This window comes from Strigops habroptila, chromosome 13 (genome assembly GCF_004027225.2).
Source record: "Strigops habroptila isolate Jane chromosome 13, bStrHab1.2.pri, whole genome shotgun sequence".
Lineage (NCBI taxonomy): Eukaryota > Metazoa > Chordata > Aves > Psittaciformes > Psittacidae > Strigops > Strigops habroptila.
In genome coordinates this window covers 14,729,805-14,749,880 of record NC_044289.2, presented here as the reverse complement: position 1 = coordinate 14,749,880, position 20,076 = coordinate 14,729,805, and the positions used below count along the sequence as shown (strand labels likewise).

The window sequence follows — 20,076 nt, the reverse complement described above, 5'->3', positions numbered from 1 at the left end:
AAAAGAAGGTCGAAGTTTCAAGAGGTCGCTGGGAAGGTGAAAGTCCCTCCTGGACCCAGGGCACCCCCGAGGACAGCAAATGATTAACCCCACAGTGCAGGGAGGATGCCACGGTCCTCCCAGCAAGGACCCGGCACAGGGAGGAAGGTCCGGTCCCCCCAGTAACATTTTCCAGGCACAGAGAGTTCTCTTTCAGCACTGAAGGAGCCGGGATGGGGGAAGCATCTGGCGAGGGCTGGGGTGGCGGGGAGGGGAGCGTTGAATTCCACCCCCCACGTCCCCCTTTCACTGTGGGGGAAGTTGTTTTATGGCAGGAGGACTCGGGGAACCATTTTAGCCTGATCCATGCTGGGACTGCTCGAGGAGTTCCCTGCTGAGGGCTGGATACAAAGAAAAGCTGAATTAACCGAGGGTCATATAAGGCAACAGGATCTGACAGATCCGAGCCAATATATGCTGGCAACAGCCAGTCCATGGCACTGTGAGAAAACACTCCTGCAAATTTAACAAATCCCTATGGTCTAGAAAGTCATGTACAAGAAATTACTGATGAAGGGATCTAGTCATATCTGGATTTCCAGACGTTGGTCATGCTCCCACCGCGTTTTGCAGGCCATATAAGTACATGGATCTGAATCCCGGGTGCTGGAGACCGGGAGGATTGTTCCGATCGTCTTGTCTGACCTCCTGCGTCAGACGAGGGCTCCCGGCGAGGAGGATGCTCAGCACAGCCGGGTGGCGGCGGCCGGATCCTGCGGCCGCGATGGGATGGGGTTGGATGGAGGAGTCCGAAGGGGTGTGAGGGTTGGGAATGCCGGGGTGGCAGCGGCGTGGCTGGGTGCCCTCCACCCCATCGCAATGTGCTGGCACCCCAGCAGGAGACAGCAGGAGCTCCGGCTTCATCCCAGCGGTGCGATGGGGAGGGATTTGCATCGCTCTTCTCCCCATCGCCCCTTCCAGCTGCTTTCCTGAGCCCGGAGCACCCCAAATCTCCCCATTCCCTAAAGATCCTGCTGGAAAGCCGGGCTCCACGTGGAGCTACGTCTGGCTCCTGCTCCAGCCCCTCTGTAGATCCTACATAAACCCTGCCTGGCGTCTAAGCGAGCCGGGAGCGAGCACCACGAGCGCTTTAAAAGCTCCCGTCCAGCTCCGACCCCGGTGCTGGCTGTCAGGAGGTGGGCAGGGGGCCAGGCCCCCCCTTCCCCAGCTGGGTCCTACTGAGGGGAAGGGGGGGGACACACACACACGACAAAGGGGAACAGACGTCACCCCGGCATCACGCGGTCCGAGTGGCCTTCTCCATCTTGTTAGCACATTGTGTAACACAACATGTGGAGGCGCTGGGACCGCACACGCATGAACTCCCCGACAGCCCAAACCCGGGGGGAGGTGGGGGGGGGAGAGAAAAAGGGGGGAGAAAAAATAAAAAACCCCCAAGAAAAAGAAAAAAAAACCAAGGAAAAAAAAAGAGGAAAAAAAAAAAGGAAGCAATTTAAGCTTTGAATCTTTCTCTTTAAAATGTTCTCATGGCTTCGTTAGAATTTGCAGCCACAGAGGCTTTGAAGAGCATGGTATAAGGAGTGAAACATCTGGAAAAATTAGGATTAATGAAAACATAATTCCCAAGACTAAAGGAAAGATTAATCCTGCGTTACCACTTGTGTGTTCCACAGCTTTTCCCCAGCTCGTAACGCTGAACTTATTAAATCGCCCTCAGCTGAGTTTTCCTTTTTCTCTCTTCCCTCCCCTATTGAGCCCAATGGAAGCGACTGATGCCAAACATAACGATAACCAACTGTGCCGAGCAGCGTGCGCCCCCCCTGCACCCAGCAGCACCCACAGCCCATCGGTGGGGGTCCTGGGGTGGGGGATCCCATGGGGTGAGGGTCCTGTAAGTGATTGGGGGGTCTCTGTGCTGGGGTGATGGGTGCTGTGCCCCGGTGGGGCTGCACCTGCTTTCATGTGTGTTTATGGGCAGGATGGGGTCCCATCGCCTCATGAGATGGGGGATGATGGTGGGTTAAAGAATGAATTAATAAAGCACAATGCTCTGGGTTCAAATGCTTGGATGGGTTGAGAGCGAATGGCACCGAGGTGATGGCATCTCTGGGTGCATTGCTGTAAGCGTGAGGCTAACCCTGGTGCTCTTCCATGCTGGCACAACCCTCTGCTCCACAAGCGACCGTGTTTCATTGCCACGGGTCCAGGCTTAGAGCAGGACACTGGGACACACCAGCCCTGTGCCATCTCACTGCGGTGTGCCCTGGGACTGCACCATGGTGCCGGGGGCTCACGTTGGCTGTGCCAACCCCTGCGCCAGCAGCAGAGCAGAGGGACCAGCCGGGGAAGATGCTTTTGGGTGACAGACTCTTTGTCCCTGTAAGATAATGCAGCAAACTGTTCTTCCTTCGGGGCAGTGATGCCACCAGCACACAGCATGCGAGTGCCAGCGTTGGATTTGGGGGATCACATCATGTTTGTCCTCACAGCTTTGTCACCAGAGATGCTCATTCGCAACAAGGGATGGAGCTGGGGTCGGAGCGTGTCTCTCCCCGGATCGAGCGGCAGCGCAGCCCTCTGCAGCGTGGTGCTTCTGGAGGAGAGTGAAAGAAAGCAGATAATTCACTTTATTACGTCTTCATCCGCCCCACGCTGGGCGCGGGGAGGCCGGGCAGTGCCAGCTCCACCGAGCAGCCCACCGCAGCTCTGCCGGCAGCCGGAGCCGGCAAACGGCTGCCCCAGCCGGCTGCTGCAGCCCCTGCGAGGACCGGGATGCTCCGGAGGAGCCGCATGGGATGGGGATGGGGAGGGGATGGGGACAGGGATGGGGAGGGGATGGGGATGCTGAGGTTATGGGGATGGGGAGCAGCACCCACGCTGTGAGTCCCTATTGGGTTTGGGTGGGCTCCTCAAGACTTCGGGGGGAACCAGCTGTGGTCTGCACTCCCTCCTCATCCAGGGCTGCAGCCAGCTAGGGCCAAAGGCATATTTGCCCTATGCACAGGGTGAAAAGGGTTCATTTGCCCCATGCACAGAATGAAAAGGTCTCATTTGCCCCATGCACAGGGCTAAAGATGGGGGCAGCATGCCCTGACCACCCCTTACCAACAGGGAGGCTCCGATGGGACACATCAGGACCCTGCTGCCTCCTTCCCACGCTGCTCCGGCGCTGCCGCTTGTTTTCCAGAGAGGAAACCGGGATCCCTGCTATTATTATTTTTCATGTATATATATATATATGTATTTTGCCTTTATTCCCCCCGGTGCATGTGGGGCCCAGCTGGGGGGCAGCGGTGCCGGGGGACGGCGGGACGGCGCGGGAGGTGCCCGTCGGCTGCAGTGGGGACAATGCCGGCGAATGCTTGCGGCCGCATTGTGTGTATGAGGAGGAGATGGATGAAGGTCACATCCTGCCCCTCTTCCGACGCCCGGCACCAGGAAAAAGCTGCGCTTTGTAAATAGCAAAATAAACAACAAACTCTTCCCCCCATTTACCACCTTTCCCCCTGCCCCGAAGACAACAACAACAACAGCCCCCGCGGTACCGCAGCCACCTGCTCGGGGAAGTGATTTCTCATATAGGCAGGAAACGGGGGGTCTAATTAAACCTGGGGTCAAGAGCATAAAGGGAGAATGGAGTTTATTTAGGAGCCCTTGAGCGGGGATGGAGGGATGCAAGAGGGATGCTCGGTAGAGCTGTGAGTGCCTCCCACAGGAGGAGAATGCTGTGGATGCTGTTTTGGTGGGGCTGGGGGACACCCAGGGGTATTTTGGCCCTGCGGTGGGTTGCAGGGCATCATCTTCCCCCTGCCAGTGTGTCCAGTGTGCCGTGGGCCAGACACTGGACCCATCGTCATGGGCATGGGTGCTCTCTAGGGCAGGGATGTGCTGGGGGTGTCCCCGCTGTCCCCACGGGTGGAGAAAGGAGCCCGGGGAACGCCACGTTCAGACCTACAAGCGTGTCCCCAGCCTTCAGCGAGATCATATGAGGTTCCTGTTTCACAAGACGGAGGATGGCATTTCCATTGTGCTCGCCGGGGATGTGTTGCAACGGGGCAGCCGCTTCCATCCTTTGTCCTCCTCCCCGCAGAGGAGGAGTCTCAGCCTCTGCCAGGGTGACCCGTCAGACCCTGCGCCCCCCCCCCCAGCCACCAAATTCAGCTCCGTTGGCTGCAGCAGCCCTCCCAGCGGGTCCTGGCTGTCGGCATCACCCATATCACAGCGCTCTCCGGCCCCAAAGGTGCCTCCTTGCTGGGTGCCCTCAACCATGGGGTCCCTGCCATGTGTGGGGGCATTCCATGAAGGCAATGCCCATCTCAAGCCACTCCTAAGTGCTGACCCCGGGGAGCTCCGGCTGCCACCGCTGCAGGACTCCTGCTTAATTATCACAAGCAGTTAACAAACGAAGGGCTGACCCCACCAAAGCCCAGCTGTGGATCCTTGGGTGCAGGCAGCAGTCCCAGCTCCCCTGGGATGAAGCCACTATCCCGGCTCCGCTCCCCTGCCTGCAGCGGGCAGCTGCCTGCTGTTAGGAAGCACTGCAGGAACCTTCGCCCTTGGGTCGGGTGCTCCCAGCACAGACCCGCTTTCTATTCCCCAGCCAAGGCCCGATGCTCTGAATATAAAGTAACACGGCATTGTTAGGAAAAATAATTAAACCCAACAAGAAGTTGAGCAGCAGCTGGGAGGGTGAATTCGGAACACGCTGGGCTGCCCGTAACCCTTTGTGGGCAGGCGTGGAAGGCAGGGCAGGCAGGGCAGCAGCATCATGCATCCCAGCTCTGATACTGGTACCTGTGGGAGAGGAAGGGGAGGTGATGGGCTTAAGGCATCTCAATACAGACCATGGGCAGGATGGGGAGTGGCTCCCCAGGGGCAAGGGAACTAAACCATAAAACAACAGGATTTAGGGATGCTGGGGGGTGTCCCAATTCCCAAATCCGCGCTGAAGGATGGGGCATGCAACACAGGGACCACTCAGCCCATGGGCTGCCCATCCCCACCCCTAAGGCGTCAGGTTCTTTCCGCAACCACTGATGGGACACAAGCACCATCCATCACATTGGGCACATGCCGTCTCCCTGCCACCAGCATCCCACCACCGAGCAGGGTACCAGTGGCGGCGGCAGGGACGAGGCCGCGTCCCTGGCCACGGGCCTCGCTCCAGCTGGGCGCTGTTTTGTAAGGACTCCTGGGCCTCTGCGGCGCAGAGATAAGCCCAAGAATTCGCCGTCGGTTCCAAATATCCCGTCCGCTTCCTCCCGCCGTCCTCGCCGCCGCTCCAGCCCGCTTGTCTCATTTCCGCAGCAGCGCGCTGGGGACAGCTTCCTGTTTTCCCCCCCTGGCCCCGGGGCGGCGGCGGGGGGCTGCAGGGAGGAAGGGCAGGACAATGGGCGCAGGCAGGGACGGGCAGCTGCCCACCTCCCAGCCTGGGGGGTCTGCGCTGGGTAAGGGGGGGGTGTTCCTCAATGGCTTGGAATGGGGCTGGGAGGAAGGGGACAGGCGGGTATCAGTGGGGCTGGCAGGTGGCAGCAGTGGGGATGTGGGTATGGGCTGAGCTGAGATTGCGGATGGGGTTTCTTTCGTTTCCTTTTGTTGTTTCTTTCTTTTTCCTTCAGGGTTTTGCTGCAAATCAATGCAAGCTCCCTCCAGAGCATCCTCTCTGCGCCGCAGTGGGTGATACCAGCTGCAGGAGCCCCCCAACTTCCACTTTGCCATCACCCTGCCATGAGAACGGGGATGGAACCGGGTACCACTGCTCAGCAAAGCCCTGTGTGGTGGGACCCTGCTCTCATGGGGAGATGAACCTCCCCTCAGAGCCACTTCTTAGGGTCCCTCCATAAAACCACCCACCACAACCCCCCCCACCCAGGCGCAGCGTGGGAGAGCAGCATCCCCACGGGCCTGCACCTCCCAGGGGCTGTGCTGTGGGGCAGGGAGCCGGGATGCTGCTCCCCCATCCCAAACTGCAGCCACGGGAAAAGAGGGATTTGCTTTGGGGCTTTGCTCGCTCCGAGCCCAGCATCCTTCCACCTCTGGTGGGCCGGGCCGGTGGGCAGCCCCGCATTCCCCCTGGATGTGGGGAGGGGAGAAGGCTGTTGCCCCCTGGCTCCCGGGCTGAGTGTGAGTGTTTACTCTCTGCCTTTCTCACCGCTCGCAGCATGGCAGGAGTTATTCAAAGGCGGGCGGAAGCGAGCGCAGCAACTGAAACAACAATGAAAAGGAAACGGAGCTCGAAAAATTCTCCGTTCATAAATCAACTGAACTGCAGGTGATCCCTGGGCAGGAGCGAGCCAGGGAAAAGACTTGGATCAGCACGGCTGGTGGCCTGAAAGCAGGGAATGGGGTGGTTCTGGGTGATGCTGGGGTTGGGGTCCGTGTCCCTGCACATTGAGGGCTTTGGGGCAGGTGAGGTGCAGGTACCACTGCACTGATTTATGATACCTATAAGCAAATATAAGCGGGAAAGGTGAAGCTGGGCTGGGTGAAGCTCTTTCTGCAGCGGGGATGGTGTCATGCACACATGTACATGCACATGCACACACATGCAGCCATGTCACAGCCATGCCACAGCCATGCTGCAGCCCCTCGGGGCTGGCAGAGTGGTGAGATGGGGTTATTGTGGTGCTCAATGGGGTGCAGAGCAGCCCCCCAGCTCTTTTCACCTCCTCTGCAGCTTCATGACTGCTTTTTGGGATGAAACGCATTGCTTTTTAAGCAGAGGATGTGGGTGAGCATGGATCCAGTCAGCGTCTATGCCATGGGGATGTTGGAGTTAACGGGAGTTGATCCAGGGCTCTCAGCAGCATCGGGCCATGGCTCCTTGCTGGGATCTCATAAAGTCTTTTTCCTCCTTAGGAAAAGGAGCTGCTGCCTTGGGACGGTCTCCTCGGAGCTGGCAGCATCCCTGCATGGGCATGGATGGAAAAATCTTCCCCCCGAGCCAGGCCCTGCAGCATCTTGCTGCTGGCGAGACGGGGACCAGTTTGGACCAGGCATCCCCTCCTCACTGTCCCCTCTTTGCCAGCCCCTGTGAGCTGAGCCCCGACCTCAGGGACACCAAAAAGCAGCTCAGTGAATGTGGGATGGGACCCAAGGACCAGGCTGCTGGCAGCAGGCTGAGCCTTACAGCAGAGGAAAGGATCCAGTCGTGGTCCCTGCGCTGGGAAAGCCGGGTGGGATTGCATCTCCCCCTCTGCCGCTCTCCGTCCCCCCTTCCGTGCGTTCCCTGTCATCTTGTCTTTCGGCAGGGCTGGAAAACCGGGAGACCACCGTAAATAAACCCTGTGTCTTTAAGCCATTTTGTACAGTACAAGAAAATGCACTCGTTGAATTACAGCTTTTTAATCAAACACATGTAACCATGTCACTTAAAGTGCTCGCGAAAAGCAGCGAGAAAAAAAAAACCCAACACAATTGGAAGAGCACAAGATTAAAACCAGCTGCTCCCTTACCCCCACCACAGTTAATAGTTTTTGAATGTTCTGAATGAGAGAGAAACCAGAGCCAAGCTCCACTTTCATGTCCATCTTTCTGATCAAACCCTGTCAAACGGGGGGAGCTGGGCAGCCTGGCACAGAGGCGGGGGACGCGGGAGGGCTGCGCTCGCCTCTCCTCATGCTTCTCCTGGCCCTTTGGGTTTTTTCTTCTTGCTGATGGGGATGGAGGAGCCCTGTGGTTCTTCCTGCAGGCAAAGCAGCACAGCTTGGGCCGAGATGCGAACGCAGGTTGCCCAAGCCCTGCGGTGTGAAGGATGCTGCCTTGGGACATCACCACCGTGTTGCATGTGTCCCCCCCAGCTAAGCTCAACCCAACTCCATCTCCTCATGCTTCTTCCTGCAAATTGGCATCGCCGCTCATCCCCCGCGGTGCCCACAGCATCCCGTTCTCCCTGTGCCACATGCCCGTGCCCCATTCCCTTAGGAGATACACATGTTGGGACCACCTCAACGTCTACCTCCGGCCTCGCTGGCCACCGACCCCCTCCAGCACAGCCTGCCAACCACCCCGAGCTGTGCGGTTCCCCCGTAACGTGGACCAACGCTCATTAAGCGTGAGGCAGAGACCACCAAATATGTCAAAACACACTTAAAATTTATTGTTTCATACCATACGTTTGAGTCTCTTGAACGCTGGCCAGTGTTTCTCCCTCTCTGCGATGGGGCCTATCTGCTGTCACCGGCGCTCCGCATGTATGGGGAGCCCGCTTGCTTGCTGCCTGGTTTTTTCATTCTCTCTCCCTCTCCCCCTTCTTTCTTTAAATGAAAAATACAAACAATTGATGGAAAATGTACATTTGTTCCATATGGGGATGGTCGGAGCGTGGAGAGGAGCCAGGAGAGTCATTTTTAGGCAGACTCCTCTCTCCAGCGGATGGCTGGATGGCTTCCCAGAACGGCCCCGCGCGGCCTGGCCTGACTCTCCCGACGAGCCTCAGACAGTCTGTGACGCTCCCGCGCTGGTGGGGGGGGGACATGATTCAGTTCCCTGCAGGGATCAACCCCTCCGGGGCTGCTGAGTGCAGTAGGAGGGAGAGGTTTCCCACTGGGAATGTCCCAGAAGGGCTGCGCGGGAGGTGATGGGAAGACTTGCTCTGCGTGGGAGGTTGAGTTAGGATGGTTGGGTTGGGTTAGGTAGGCTCGGTTGAGTTGGTTGGGTTGTGTTGGGATAGGTTGGGATAGGTTGGTTGGGTTGTGTTGGGTAAGACTGGTTAGGATGGGTTGGGTTGGTTAGGCTGGGTTGAGTTGCCTGTGGTTGGGTTGCCTTTGGTTAGGTTGGCTTATTTTGTGTTGGGTTATACTGGGTTGTGCTGGGTTGGGTAGGGTCAGTTTGCCTTGTGTTGGTTGTGATGGTTGTATTGGGTTAGGTTGTGTTGTATGGACTGTGTTGGTTGTGTTGAACTGGGTTGTGTTTGGTGACCTCTGGAGAGCACTCCCAACCCTTCCATGATGCTTTGGCCCCACAGCATTGCTGCCTCAGCTCCGAAGAGGAGCACAAGGTGGCTCTGATGTATGTCTGTGTGGCTCAGCCCTGCTGAGACCCCCAAACTCACCCGTGACTCAAGCAATGAGAACCAAACCTGCCTCCCTTATGGCCTGAAGGGGACCCCAGCTCCGTGCTGGGTGAGCGGATGGATGATGCGGGGCTGGGGGCTGGTGGTGACCCCAAGGCAGGGAGAGGAATATGAGGGGGGTGATGCCAGGAGCTGGGGGACCACAGCCAGAGCTCCACCAGCGACGGAGGGGCTGAACTTCACAGTAAGAATAAGGGAGTTTCAGGCTGTGCAGCCTTCCCAGGGCACGTTAGGGATTCCTCACTGGCTCATTTTCTCTTTCTTTCCCCAAACCTGTATTATTAACGATACCACAACCCCAGATCCCAGCAGGGGTTTACCCTCCTCTGCCTGCAGCAGTGCTGGAGCAGTGCTCGGTATTCCTGCCCACAGCTGGAAAACTGCTCCGGAGCAGAGCTGAGGAGAGCATCCATCATCACCCCGCGCTCCTCTGCCAGCCGGCCGGCTGCTCTGGGCAAGGCCACCGAGGAAATGGTGCCTTTCCTGTCCTGTGAGGAGCGTTGGGATTTTCAAACATTTCCTTTCCCAAACTGGGCTGCAATAAAGAAAGTTGGGGAAGGTTTGGGAAGTTTTCTGCCGCTCGGGAAGGAAAGGTTGTGCTGGGAACGTTTGAAACCTCTTTTCACATTTCAACCTTTTCCCTTCGGTTAACCCCTACGCCATGCAATGCTGTTACATCTCCAAATGGTTTGCCTCCCAGCTAAAAAAACCTGGAAAGTTTTTTTTTTTTTTTCCAATGCTCTTTTTCTCGAGTCAGGAAATGTTTTGGAGCCGTTTCCCACAAACAGGTTTGGTTTTGATAAATCCTTTTGTGGTGGAAGAGGAGGGGAAAAATAATCCCATCGCCAGCTCCAGAGCAGCTGCCTGGTGGGGAACCAGCACCGGCAGCATCTCCCCGTTCCCACCACTGTCCCCACCGCAGGGACATGTGGTGGTGAGCACCCAAAATACATGGATTGAGAGGCTCAAATTCCCCCTTAACATCTCCAGATCCCAGCTGGGATGACTTCATCGGGGCTGCGTGTCCATGGGCGCATGTCGGCATTCCCATCCCTCCGGTGTGCTCCGGGACAGGACGGCTCGGGCTGCCCCGGAGCCTCGGCAGCAGCGTATCGCCGGCTGGCACATGCTGTTTTAATATGTGGGTGATGTCATCGAGCACTCCATAATGCCATAAAAACCCCCAGAACATCTATAAACCTGAGCAGTGAACCTCCAGCAGAACACACACGTGCACGGGCGATACACACACATGTGCATGCACACGGACGTGCACACATACATGCATATAGAGGGATGCACACAGACGTGTATGCACTCATGCATGCGTGGAGATGCACACACAGACAGATGCACACACATAGACGTGGATGAACGTGCATATGCATGCATGTATACACACACATGCACAGATACACACATGGATACACACAGATGCACACGTGGATGCATATGCAGACTCATGCACATGCAGATGCACAAAAAGGCACACGCAAACATATATGCACATGCAGAAGTGCACACACAAAGCTGCACACATGCACACACACACTCAGATGCATGCACATGGGTACCCAGGGATGTGCTCACACACCAATGCATGCACACGTGGATGCACACAGTGAGGCAGATACACGCACACAGATGCACACACGTGGATACACACAAAGGCATGCACTCAAACACGTTTGCACATGGATACATTGGGATGCACACACATGGATGCACACACGCACACACTCTTCATGTCACCCCAACCCTCTTCATGGTGTACCCAGGGTCACTGTCACTCACATATGTCATGGCATGTGGGGACTCTGCAGAAGCAGCCCCAGTGTGTGGGGCAGCGAGCCCCGGTGGGATGCGCAGCCCCACATCCCCAGGGGACATGAAGCTGATGGCACCTTCCCAGGAAGCCGGGCAGGACCTGTCAGCATCTCCCCCTCTCCCTGCCCCGCAGCCACCCGGGGAAGCGGCAGGATGGGCCCGTCAGGGTCTACATATACCTGTCAAATCCCTTCTCCATATTTCTGCTGTAACGACCTGCTAAAAGCCCCTCGCTCCTCCTCCCCGGTCCAAAACCATCAGGCCTGGAGCTTTGGAGAGATTAAGTCATAAAAATCGGAAGGGGCTGTGCAGTAACAGCCCCGGCCTGAGCCATAACGGCAGTGAAATCATCCCCAAACTATTCCAGCCCGTCCATTTCCAGCCCCACGTCACACCTGAGCCACCAGCACCAGCAGAACAAAATGCTGGTGGATGGTTTCCTGGCCCCAGCACGGCCACAGGGGATGGAAGCAGGGGAAGGAGGTGATGTTGGAAACACAAAAGCTCTCCTGGAGCTCAGGGCTTTCCGGCTCTGCCTGGTCCCAGTGCCTGAGCAGAGCAGGATGTATCCCAGTGGGCACAGGGTTTGCTGAGCTCCCATGGGCACGGCTGGAGCTGCTTGTCCCATCTCATCCCCAGTGGCTTTCCTGACCCGTGGTTTGGATTAACTGATCTCGAGCTGAGCAAAACCACAAAACACCCAAAGCCAGGGGAAACTGGGAGGTGAGCAATTAGCATCAAACCAAACACAGCTAATGAGTGCTGTGGTTAAAGCTCGTCAAGGAGCCAGCACCCTTCCAGGCTCTGCCCAGCTCTCTGCCCTCCTGATGGAGCTGGATCAACCACCCAGTCCAACCTTGGCTTTGGAGAGGGCTAAATCCTGCCATGGCCATGGCTAAAACATGATGGAGCATCTCTGATGCTGTGGGAAGGTGCCTGCCCAAACCTGGTACCAGCCACACGCCACCCACTCGGAGGAACAGCCCTGGTTTGGGACACTTCCTGATGAATTTTGATGTCAAAACAGCAAGTTTAGGTGAAAAAGGATGAAAAAGGCTCAGCGAAACCCTGAGCAAAGGGAGGAGGCGCATGCCTGGCACAGGTCCTTCTGCCTGCTGTTATCTGACCCAAACCCATGCTCCTGTTTTCTTCCTCTCTCCTTTCTCTTCTTTCTCATTTCCCCATGACCTGGGGTAGGGCTGGCCAGTGAGACGGGGCAGCCACACATTGTTCACAGCCTCAATTGCAATTAGGCTTTATTATTAATGAAAACACCCAGGGCCGAGTTAGGCAGGAGGGTTGGCAGGGACCTGCTTGCTTTTGTGCAGAAGCAAGCCAGGGCTTTGCTGGCAAAGCCATGAGGTGTTGGTGTGACGCAGACCCAAATCTGCTGCCGGGTCTTGGTGACCTGTGGACGGGTGGGCACGGCAGGGCCCAGCATTGTTCGGTTCTTTCACAGTGATTCAGCAGCCATGGTTTCAACATGATGCATCCCTGCTGTGTTTATGGACGGCAGCAAGCATCCATCCCCAGTCTTCAGTCTCGTGCCAGCCCCAGCCCCATGGAAGCATCATAGAATCATGGAATGGTTTGTGTTGGAAGGGATCTTAAAGCTCATCCAGTTCCAATCCCCTGCCCCGGGCAGGGACACCTTCCACTAGAGCAGGTTGCTCCAAGCCCCTGTGTCCAACCTGGCCTTGAACACTGCCAGGGATGGGGCAGCCACAGCTTCTCTGGGCACCCTGTGCCAGCGCCTCAGCACCCTCATAGTGAAGAGACCCCTGATCCCCTCCCATCCCCACAACAAAGTTAGATTCCAACGGTTTGCAGCTCAAGTGCTTTGGGAAAGCTCCTGCTCATTCCCAACCATGCCGTCAAGCACCCAAACTCAGGACATGCTGTACCAGAGCGAGAAACCACGGCCAAAAAAACCACCCCAAGGATTTCTAGCCATGCTCTGAGATCAGAGGTGAGCTGGCACAGCTGGAGCCATGGGGAAAGAAGGGAATTTCTGCAGCAGAAAAATGACCTAACGTTTCCTCTGTGATGTGATCCCCAGCACGGCAGGGCAGCTGGGCCAGGACCAGCGTGTGCATCACTCCTTTGAACCGCAGGAAGTGATCGCATTCTCGCCGGGAAGGTACCTGGAAGCTGATGGGGGGGGGAAGAAGCTGGAAAACAAGTCAGAGCTTTCTTGTCCCCAATCTCCTTCCTCCCAGGCCGCTTCGGGGATGGAGCCTATAGACGGCTGCTTCCTTTCATAGTCATCGGTGGCGGCACAGGATGCTTCTCATTTGGTGTTGTGTTTGTTTGCTGCAGCGCAGGGTTCTGGCACCCGCCGGGCGCCCGCCAGCCCTCCCGTGTAGGTAGTGAGGTCATTTTTCCATGTATTCCCCCTTTTTACATACTGTATATGGAAAGACAATGAAGCGCCTTTCTGGCGTTTAATGGGAACGCGCCGCCAGCCCCCGGAGTTGGTCCCGTTTATTGGTGCTTCACATGAAACAACACCCCCCCCCCAAAAAAAAAAGAAGTGAGTCAGGATTTAGTCGTGTTAACACTAATGTGAATTTAATTTAGGAGAAGCTTGAAAATTAATGTCATTTGTTAAATATCCATTTCCCCTAAAAGGCAATTCTTTGCCAACAACAACAACAAAAAAACCTCTTCTTCTATTCAATTTGATGGGGAGGGTGGTGTTAAATAGCCTTTTTTGGCGATATCAGCCTGGTTTAAATCACTCGGCGTTCAAGGAACGGATGCCACCAGGCTTTTATGCAACAGATTGTCATTTCTCCTCTGCAAATTGAACAGAAAAATAGCTGTAAATCATAAAATGATTCATGGCAATAGGACAAAGCACCAGTGGCTCCGAGTGGAGACTGGCTGGGCATGGCGACCTCTTCGCAAGACCCATGGAAGCAGCCAGCAAGGGAGGTGGAAGGGCTCCGGCACAATGGGTTTTATTCCAGCTCCTAGGAATAGGAGTGAAGGCGTCAGAGCGGGGCTCAATTTTTGGGGGTGTTTCATGGGATAATGGGATGAGCCACGGGGACCACGTGCAGCCGTGCTGCCAGCTTGGCAAAAGAACCACACCGAGGCCTGTCTCAGAGGAGGATATCGCATGTTTTATTGTGTTTTGGTGTGAGAACAGCAGCTTTTCCTGCAGAGCACATCTCCAAGGTGTGTGTGGGGGGGGTGACCAGCAGCAGCACCCCATCCCGCTGCCGACGCTCCGGAGCCGAGCATTGCCGCGCTCACCGAGCCCGAGGCGGCTGCCGGGGCGGGCGGGCTGCAGCCTGGAGATTAATCCATTTGCCAGGTTGTCAAAACATTAATCAACGGATACAGCAATCTGGAACCGGTTGGGACAACATGTATTTGCGGAAAATATGTGTTCACACAACAAGCACACAAGATGGGAGCAATTAGATGAAGATGTTTTAATAATTAACCAGTATAAAACAGTTCGCTCTCCATACAAGAGAAGTGTTTGCAGTCGTAGTTCCCTTTTGTACAAAATTCCAGTCGATTGTTCCACAGTATTTACATTGACATTCCCTTTTCCACAAAATATCTCCTTTATTTTTTTTCCCTTTTTTTCCTTTTTTCCCCCCCATATTTTCCTTTTTTTTTGTTTTTAAATCCAGCGTTGCTACATAAATGCTTTAGATCTCATGGATATCCCTTAATTTCTTTTTAAAAAGTCTAATAAAAAACCAACCCCAACACCCCAAAAGACATTAAATACCATTTTATATATAAAAATGCTTAGTAAAAATATAGTTTTGTTGCCCAATTAAAATATATTGCTGAGAATACAGTAAAAACTGTCCTAAAGCCCACCCCTAATGGGCGCCGACTCTTTAATGGCCCCGGCAAAGTCTTCCTAAAAGTTATGTTTTTCCCCCTCCCTCCACAAGTTTTCCTGCCCTTGGGTTAAATATTGGGAGCAGGTCGCTTCGGCTCATGCTGGTGCTGGTTGTTTCAGGCAGGATTTACTGGAATTGGCTTAAAAATGCCCCTTGGAGCTGGTGGGAGCTACAGGTACACCCTGCCGAGGGCTGGAGCGGGAAGCAGGAAGGCAGGCGAGTGCTTGGGAAAGGCGTCTATCTGTGTTATATAGTTATATGGTATATCAGTGAGTTCAGCTTGGAGTTTTGTCTTAAAAAACCATAAAAAATAGGAATAAAATTAAAAAAAAAAGGAAAAAAACAAAAAGAAAGCGATGCATTTAATGAGATACTCTAAATATGATGGAGCTCGTGGTTAAAGGAGGATGGCTTTTTGTTTCTAGAGGAGAGTTGGGGCTCTCCTGGTGCGAGCATCGGATGGTGGGGCCAACCTAACCGGTGATGCATGGGCTATAGTAGACAGCGCTGCTGGCATCGGACAAGGCGGATATCAAGCTGCTCTCCTCGCAGGAGATGCTTCTAGGAGTCACTTTGGACAGGGAGACATGGTAAGGGAGTCCCGAGGCTTCGGGACGAGTCCTGCTCATGTTCAAATACTGGTCAAACTCATTGCGGTCAACGTCTGTCCACAGCTCGGTTTGGTTCAAGTGATCCACGCTCTCCATGTGGTGGGCTTCAGGCGGGGGTGAGAGCTGGCCCAGGTGGGCAGAAAGCCCGTTCTGAGTTCCCGAGCACATCTGGTTGTAGTATATGCTGGAAGGATGGGGAGTCCTCATGGCGTCGGCCAAGTGCGAAGGGGTCTGCGCGTAGGGCACCGCCACGTCCCGCCCCATGCACTTCTCCTGGGGAAACTCCATCTGGTGATGGTGGTGGTAGCCGCGAAAGGGCATCATGTTGCAGTCATCCTGCATGTGCGGAGGGAAAAACGCCGGCTCGGTCTGTTCCAAGACATCCAAGGGAGACATCTCAGGAGTTGGCAAGCCATAGTTTTCAATATCCGACCCCATGGAGTGGAGTTCTCTGAAGTGGTTAAGTGGGGGAGGCTGGGGGTGGCCCGGCTGGCTGCCACCATGGTGACTCATGCTGAAGTTGTCACTGCAAGGCTGGGAAAGGTTATGCAGGAGGATATTGGGTTCCATCCTCTTGATTTTCTTGGCTTGCTTCTTTCTCCTTGGGCGGTACTTGTAGTTGGGGTGATCCTGGAGATGCTGGATGCGCAGCCGCTCGGCCTCTTCCACGAAGGGACGCTTGTCGCTGGCGCTCAGCGCTTTCCATGACTGGCCTGGAAGGGGAAAGCAAAGCTCTTGTCACATCAGCTCGGCCACCGGGTGCTGGCCGGAGCAGGGGCACCCATGGAGAAGGGAGCCTTAGGGCTGGGAAAGGACTCCCTTGGACAGTTCAGCACCTGAACGGGGTCCCGGTGCTGGCACGAGGAAGGGCTGGGGAATGGGAGCCCAAGCAGGGCTGTCCCCATGTCCCACCGTCAGGCTCAGCACTGCAGCACAGCAGGAGAATGGGGGTTCAAAGCCCAGGGGTGCTGCGGGAACCCCGCTGCCAGGGCTGGGGATTCGGCCTCCAGCTGCCCCTTGGCACAGCCTGGTACCCAGTGTGCCTGATTCCCTGCATCCCGCATCCACAGCCCCGCACCTCTGCAGCCCCAATCGCCCATTCCCAAACCCCGCAGTCCCATATCCTGAATCCCATGTCCCCGCAGCCCTCTGTCTCCGCATCCTGCCGCCATATCCTGCTTCCCGTAGTCCCGCATCCTGCAACTCGGTCTACCCATATCCTGCTTCCCGTGTTCCCACATCCCGCATCCTACAGTTGCGTATCCCGCATCCTGCAGCCCTGTATTCCCATATCCTGCATCCTCGCAGATGTGTACCCCACAGCCCTGTATTCTGCATCCCGCAGCCCTGTTTCCCTGTGTTTTGCATACATGCAGCTCTGTATCCTCACATCCCACAACCCACAGCTCCATATTCCCACATCCTCTAATACCATATCCCACAGCCCTGTAGTGCTTCACCCTTACATCCCATGTCCCCACAGCCCTGCATCCTTGCAGCCTGTGTCCTTGCATCCCTTCATCCCATATCCCTACAGCTCGCATCCCAAAGTTCTCTAACTTTGCAGCCCACAGCCCTGTATCCCCCAGCACCCGATCCCTGCATCCTGCAGCACCCCATCCTTGTAACCCAGCTTCTGCACCCCTATATCCTCACATTCTGCATCCTATAGCCCCATATCCTTGCAGCCCGCACCCCACAATCCTGTACCCTTGCACCCTGGCTAGCACAGCCCCGTATCCTTGTATCCCATGTCCCACTGCCTCAAATCCTCTCAGGCTGCATCCCACAGCCCCGTGTCCTTGCAGTGCACATCCCAATGTCCCATAGCCCTTCGTCCCACACTTCTAGCCCTGAATTCCTGCATCCCAACACCCCGTACCCCTGCAATCCACATCCCCAGCACAGTTTCCCTGCACTCTGCTGCCCTGTACCCCTGCAACTCACATCCCCAGCCCCGTATGCCTGAATCCCAACATCCCATGACCCTGCAGCGTATATCCCCTGCCCTGTAACTCAGCATCCCGCTGCCCCATACTCCTGCAGCCCACATCTCCAGCCCTATATCCCTGCATCCCTCTGCCCTTGACTGCTGCAGCCAACATTCCCAGTCCCACAACCACCTATCCCTTCATTCCCAGCCCTGTACTCCCACATCTCTGCCTCCCCAGCTCCATACCCCTGCATCCCACAGCCCTGTACTCTTTCAGCCCATATTCCCATTCCTGTAACCCCACATCCCTAGCTCTGTACACCCATATCCTGCAGTCTTGTACTCTTGCGCCCTTCATCCCCAGCCCCATACCCCCACATCCCATTGTCCTTAGCCCAATATCCCCATATCCTGCTGCACTGTACTTTTGTAGCTGGCATCCCCAGCCCCATATCCCCGCATCCCTAGCTCTGTACCCCCGCATCCCACATCTCTGTATTCTTGCAGCCTGCATCCCCAGTCCCGTATCCCCACATCCCCGCATCCCTACTTCCGTATCCCCGCATCCCGCAACCCTCCACTCCTGCAGCTGCATCTCCAGCCCCATAACCCCACATCCCCGCATCCCCAGCCCCGTCCCCCCGCACCCCTAACTCCTTACCCCCGCATCCCACATCCCTGCCCTCCTGCACCCCGCATCCCGCAGCCCTCCCCGCTCACCCAGCATCTTGCTGAGCACGGCGTTGTGCAGGTCGGGGTTCTGCTGCGCCAGCCGCTTGCGCTCATCCTTCGCCCAGACCATGAAGGCGTTCATGGGCCGGCGGATGCGGGAGTCCTCGCCGGCCTTGCCCTCGGCGCGGCCCGCCGGGGGGCTGTATCCATAGCCCGGCTCGGGGCTGGGCGAGCGGCTGGGGGCCGCGCCGGGGGCCGCGCCGGGGGCCGCGCCGCCGGGGCCGGGGCCGAAGGCGAAGCCGGGCTCGGGGCTGGGCGTGCGGCTGGCGGGGGACGCGGCTCCCGGGGGGCGCGGGAAGGCGAGCCCGGGCTCAGCGGCCGGCACGGCGGCGGTGACCCATGAACAGTCGCCCCGGGGTTGCGATATCTCCTCTCGGCAGTAGTTAGACTCAGATATATTCATTCCAGCTGGACAGCACTTTGTGTCCGACCCGACCGGGTGCCGGAGAGAGAACCGGGTCCCGCCGCGTCCCACCGGGTCCAGCAGCCGCCGCGCAGCAGCCCCGCCGCTCGCCGCCCTCGCCTGCGCTCCGGGGGGAACCTGCGCTCGGTCGAGTTGTTTTGGTTTCTTTTCTTGGGGCTTGAGTGGTTTTTTTTTCTCCTCTTTTATTTTTTCTTTCCTTTTTTTTTTTTTTTTTTTCCCCCTTTTTCCCCCCCAAAAAAAAAACTTTTGGGATGATGTTGGGCTGGAAGGGGCAAAATATAGCCGGGCTGGACCAATCAGCGAGGCGGAGGGGAGGAGGAGGAGGAGGAGGACGAGAGGGAGAGGAGGAGGAGAAGGAGGAGGAGGAGGAGATGAGGGGGAGGAGGAGGAGGAAGGGGGGCGTCCCCAGGCACCAGCAGGAAGAGCCACCCGGGGAGGGCCGGGCTGGGACCGGTGTGGACGCTGCTGCCCCGCTCCCTTCCTTCCAAGGAGGAGGGTTGTTCATTTTCTCTCTGCTTTCTTTCCTTTCTTTCTTTCTTTCTTCCTTTTTCTCTTTCTTTCTTTCTTTCTTTACAAACCCCTTTCCTGGCTGGCTGCGACCCGCCGAGCCGAGGCAGGGAAGTGTTTAAGTTTCGCCTGCCAGGCTGCCTGTTTGCAGGCGGGGAGGGATGCTGGGGGCTCGGCGTTTAGCTCCCTTAGGCTTTACTTCGTGTGTGTGTTTTGGCCAGCATTCCCTGCCCGGGGTCGGGAGCAGCCCGGGGGTGAACCCTCTTCCCCTGGCAATTTTCTGGTGGGAATTTCAGTGCTGGGGATGGGGAGAAACAGCTCCTTTTAAGCACTGTTCATATGGAAGGAAACGTATTTCCAGCCTGCAAGCCGAGAGGCTGTTGAGGAATGGAGGGTTCACCAGCAGCAGGGCGATAGCAGCTAAAATCTCCCTCCCAAGCTGTGCTGCTGGGGCTGGCATGGGCATGCTGTTGCCACACAAGTTGTAGGGCATGGCAGCATCCTTATGGCATTGCAGCATCGCTATGGCATGGCTGCATCCCCATGGCACAGCAGCATCCCCACGGCACGCTGCCATCAGGAAGCCACCATGGAGCAGCGTGTCCCCTGCCGCCAGGTCACGGCTCCGCTCTCTCGGCTGCCGTCCAGCAGAGGTTTCAGTGCCAAGCATGAGGCTCGGTGGTCTGAAGGTCCTTCCTGCCTGGCAGAGAGGAGTTATGAACTCTGCAGGACTTGTTTGCGAGCAGAGACGTGCTCACACAACATCCCAACCCCCTGAACCCCCCCAGGCCATTGAGTTGATGTGGGAAGGATGCCCCATCTCCAAGCATGTGCTCCAAGCCCCCCCTGACTATGGACATACCCAAGTCCCCAGCCCAAAGTGTGACCATCAGCGTTAGGAAGACTTGGGGCACCGGGTTGCGCAAGCGCCCGGCTCGCAGCCTCCTTGCAGCGGTGGGGTATTGCATGCCGTGGTTTCTGTGTGTCTGGAAGTGATTTGGAGAAGCCGATCTGCTGTTAACCCTGAGCAAAACAAAGGCCTTACAAAAAGAAATACAAATACCAAAGTCTCGTCTCGCTTGTTCCTCAAGCGCTAT

The 20,076-nt window shown here is 56.4% G+C and overlaps 1 protein-coding gene and 1 long non-coding RNA gene across 2 annotated transcripts; one reads left to right on the top strand and one right to left on the bottom strand.

Moving 5' to 3' along the window:
• The first annotated feature begins 5,368 nt into the window (after positions 1–5,368).
• LOC115615098 lies at positions 5,369–7,296 on the top strand. Its single transcript, XR_003993947.1, has 2 exons — positions 5,369–5,447; positions 5,619–7,296. It is a non-coding gene; the product is annotated as an uncharacterized LOC115615098 (long non-coding RNA).
• Positions 7,297–14,007: 6,711 nt separating this feature from the next.
• On the bottom strand, positions 14,008–18,719 carry SOX18 (SRY-box transcription factor 18). The gene is made up of 2 exons (XM_030502825.1): positions 18,037–18,719; positions 14,008–16,096 (listed from the first exon to the last, which is right to left on the bottom strand). The coding sequence occupies exons 1-2, from the start codon at positions 18,449–18,451 to the stop codon at positions 15,246–15,248; spliced, it is 1,266 nt and encodes a 421-aa protein (XP_030358685.1). The 5' UTR covers positions 18,452–18,719; the 3' UTR covers positions 14,008–15,245.
• Positions 18,720–20,076: the final 1,357 nt, after the last annotated feature.

Coding starts and splice junctions, on each gene's coding strand:
- SOX18 (XM_030502825.1), bottom strand. CDS start 18,451: ATGAATATATCTGAGTCTAACTACTGCCGAGAGGAGATATCGCAACCC. Junction 16,097..18,036: donor CGTGCTCAGCAAGATGCTGG/GTGAGCGGGGAG, acceptor TTCCCCTTCCAG/GCCAGTCATGGAAAGCGCTG.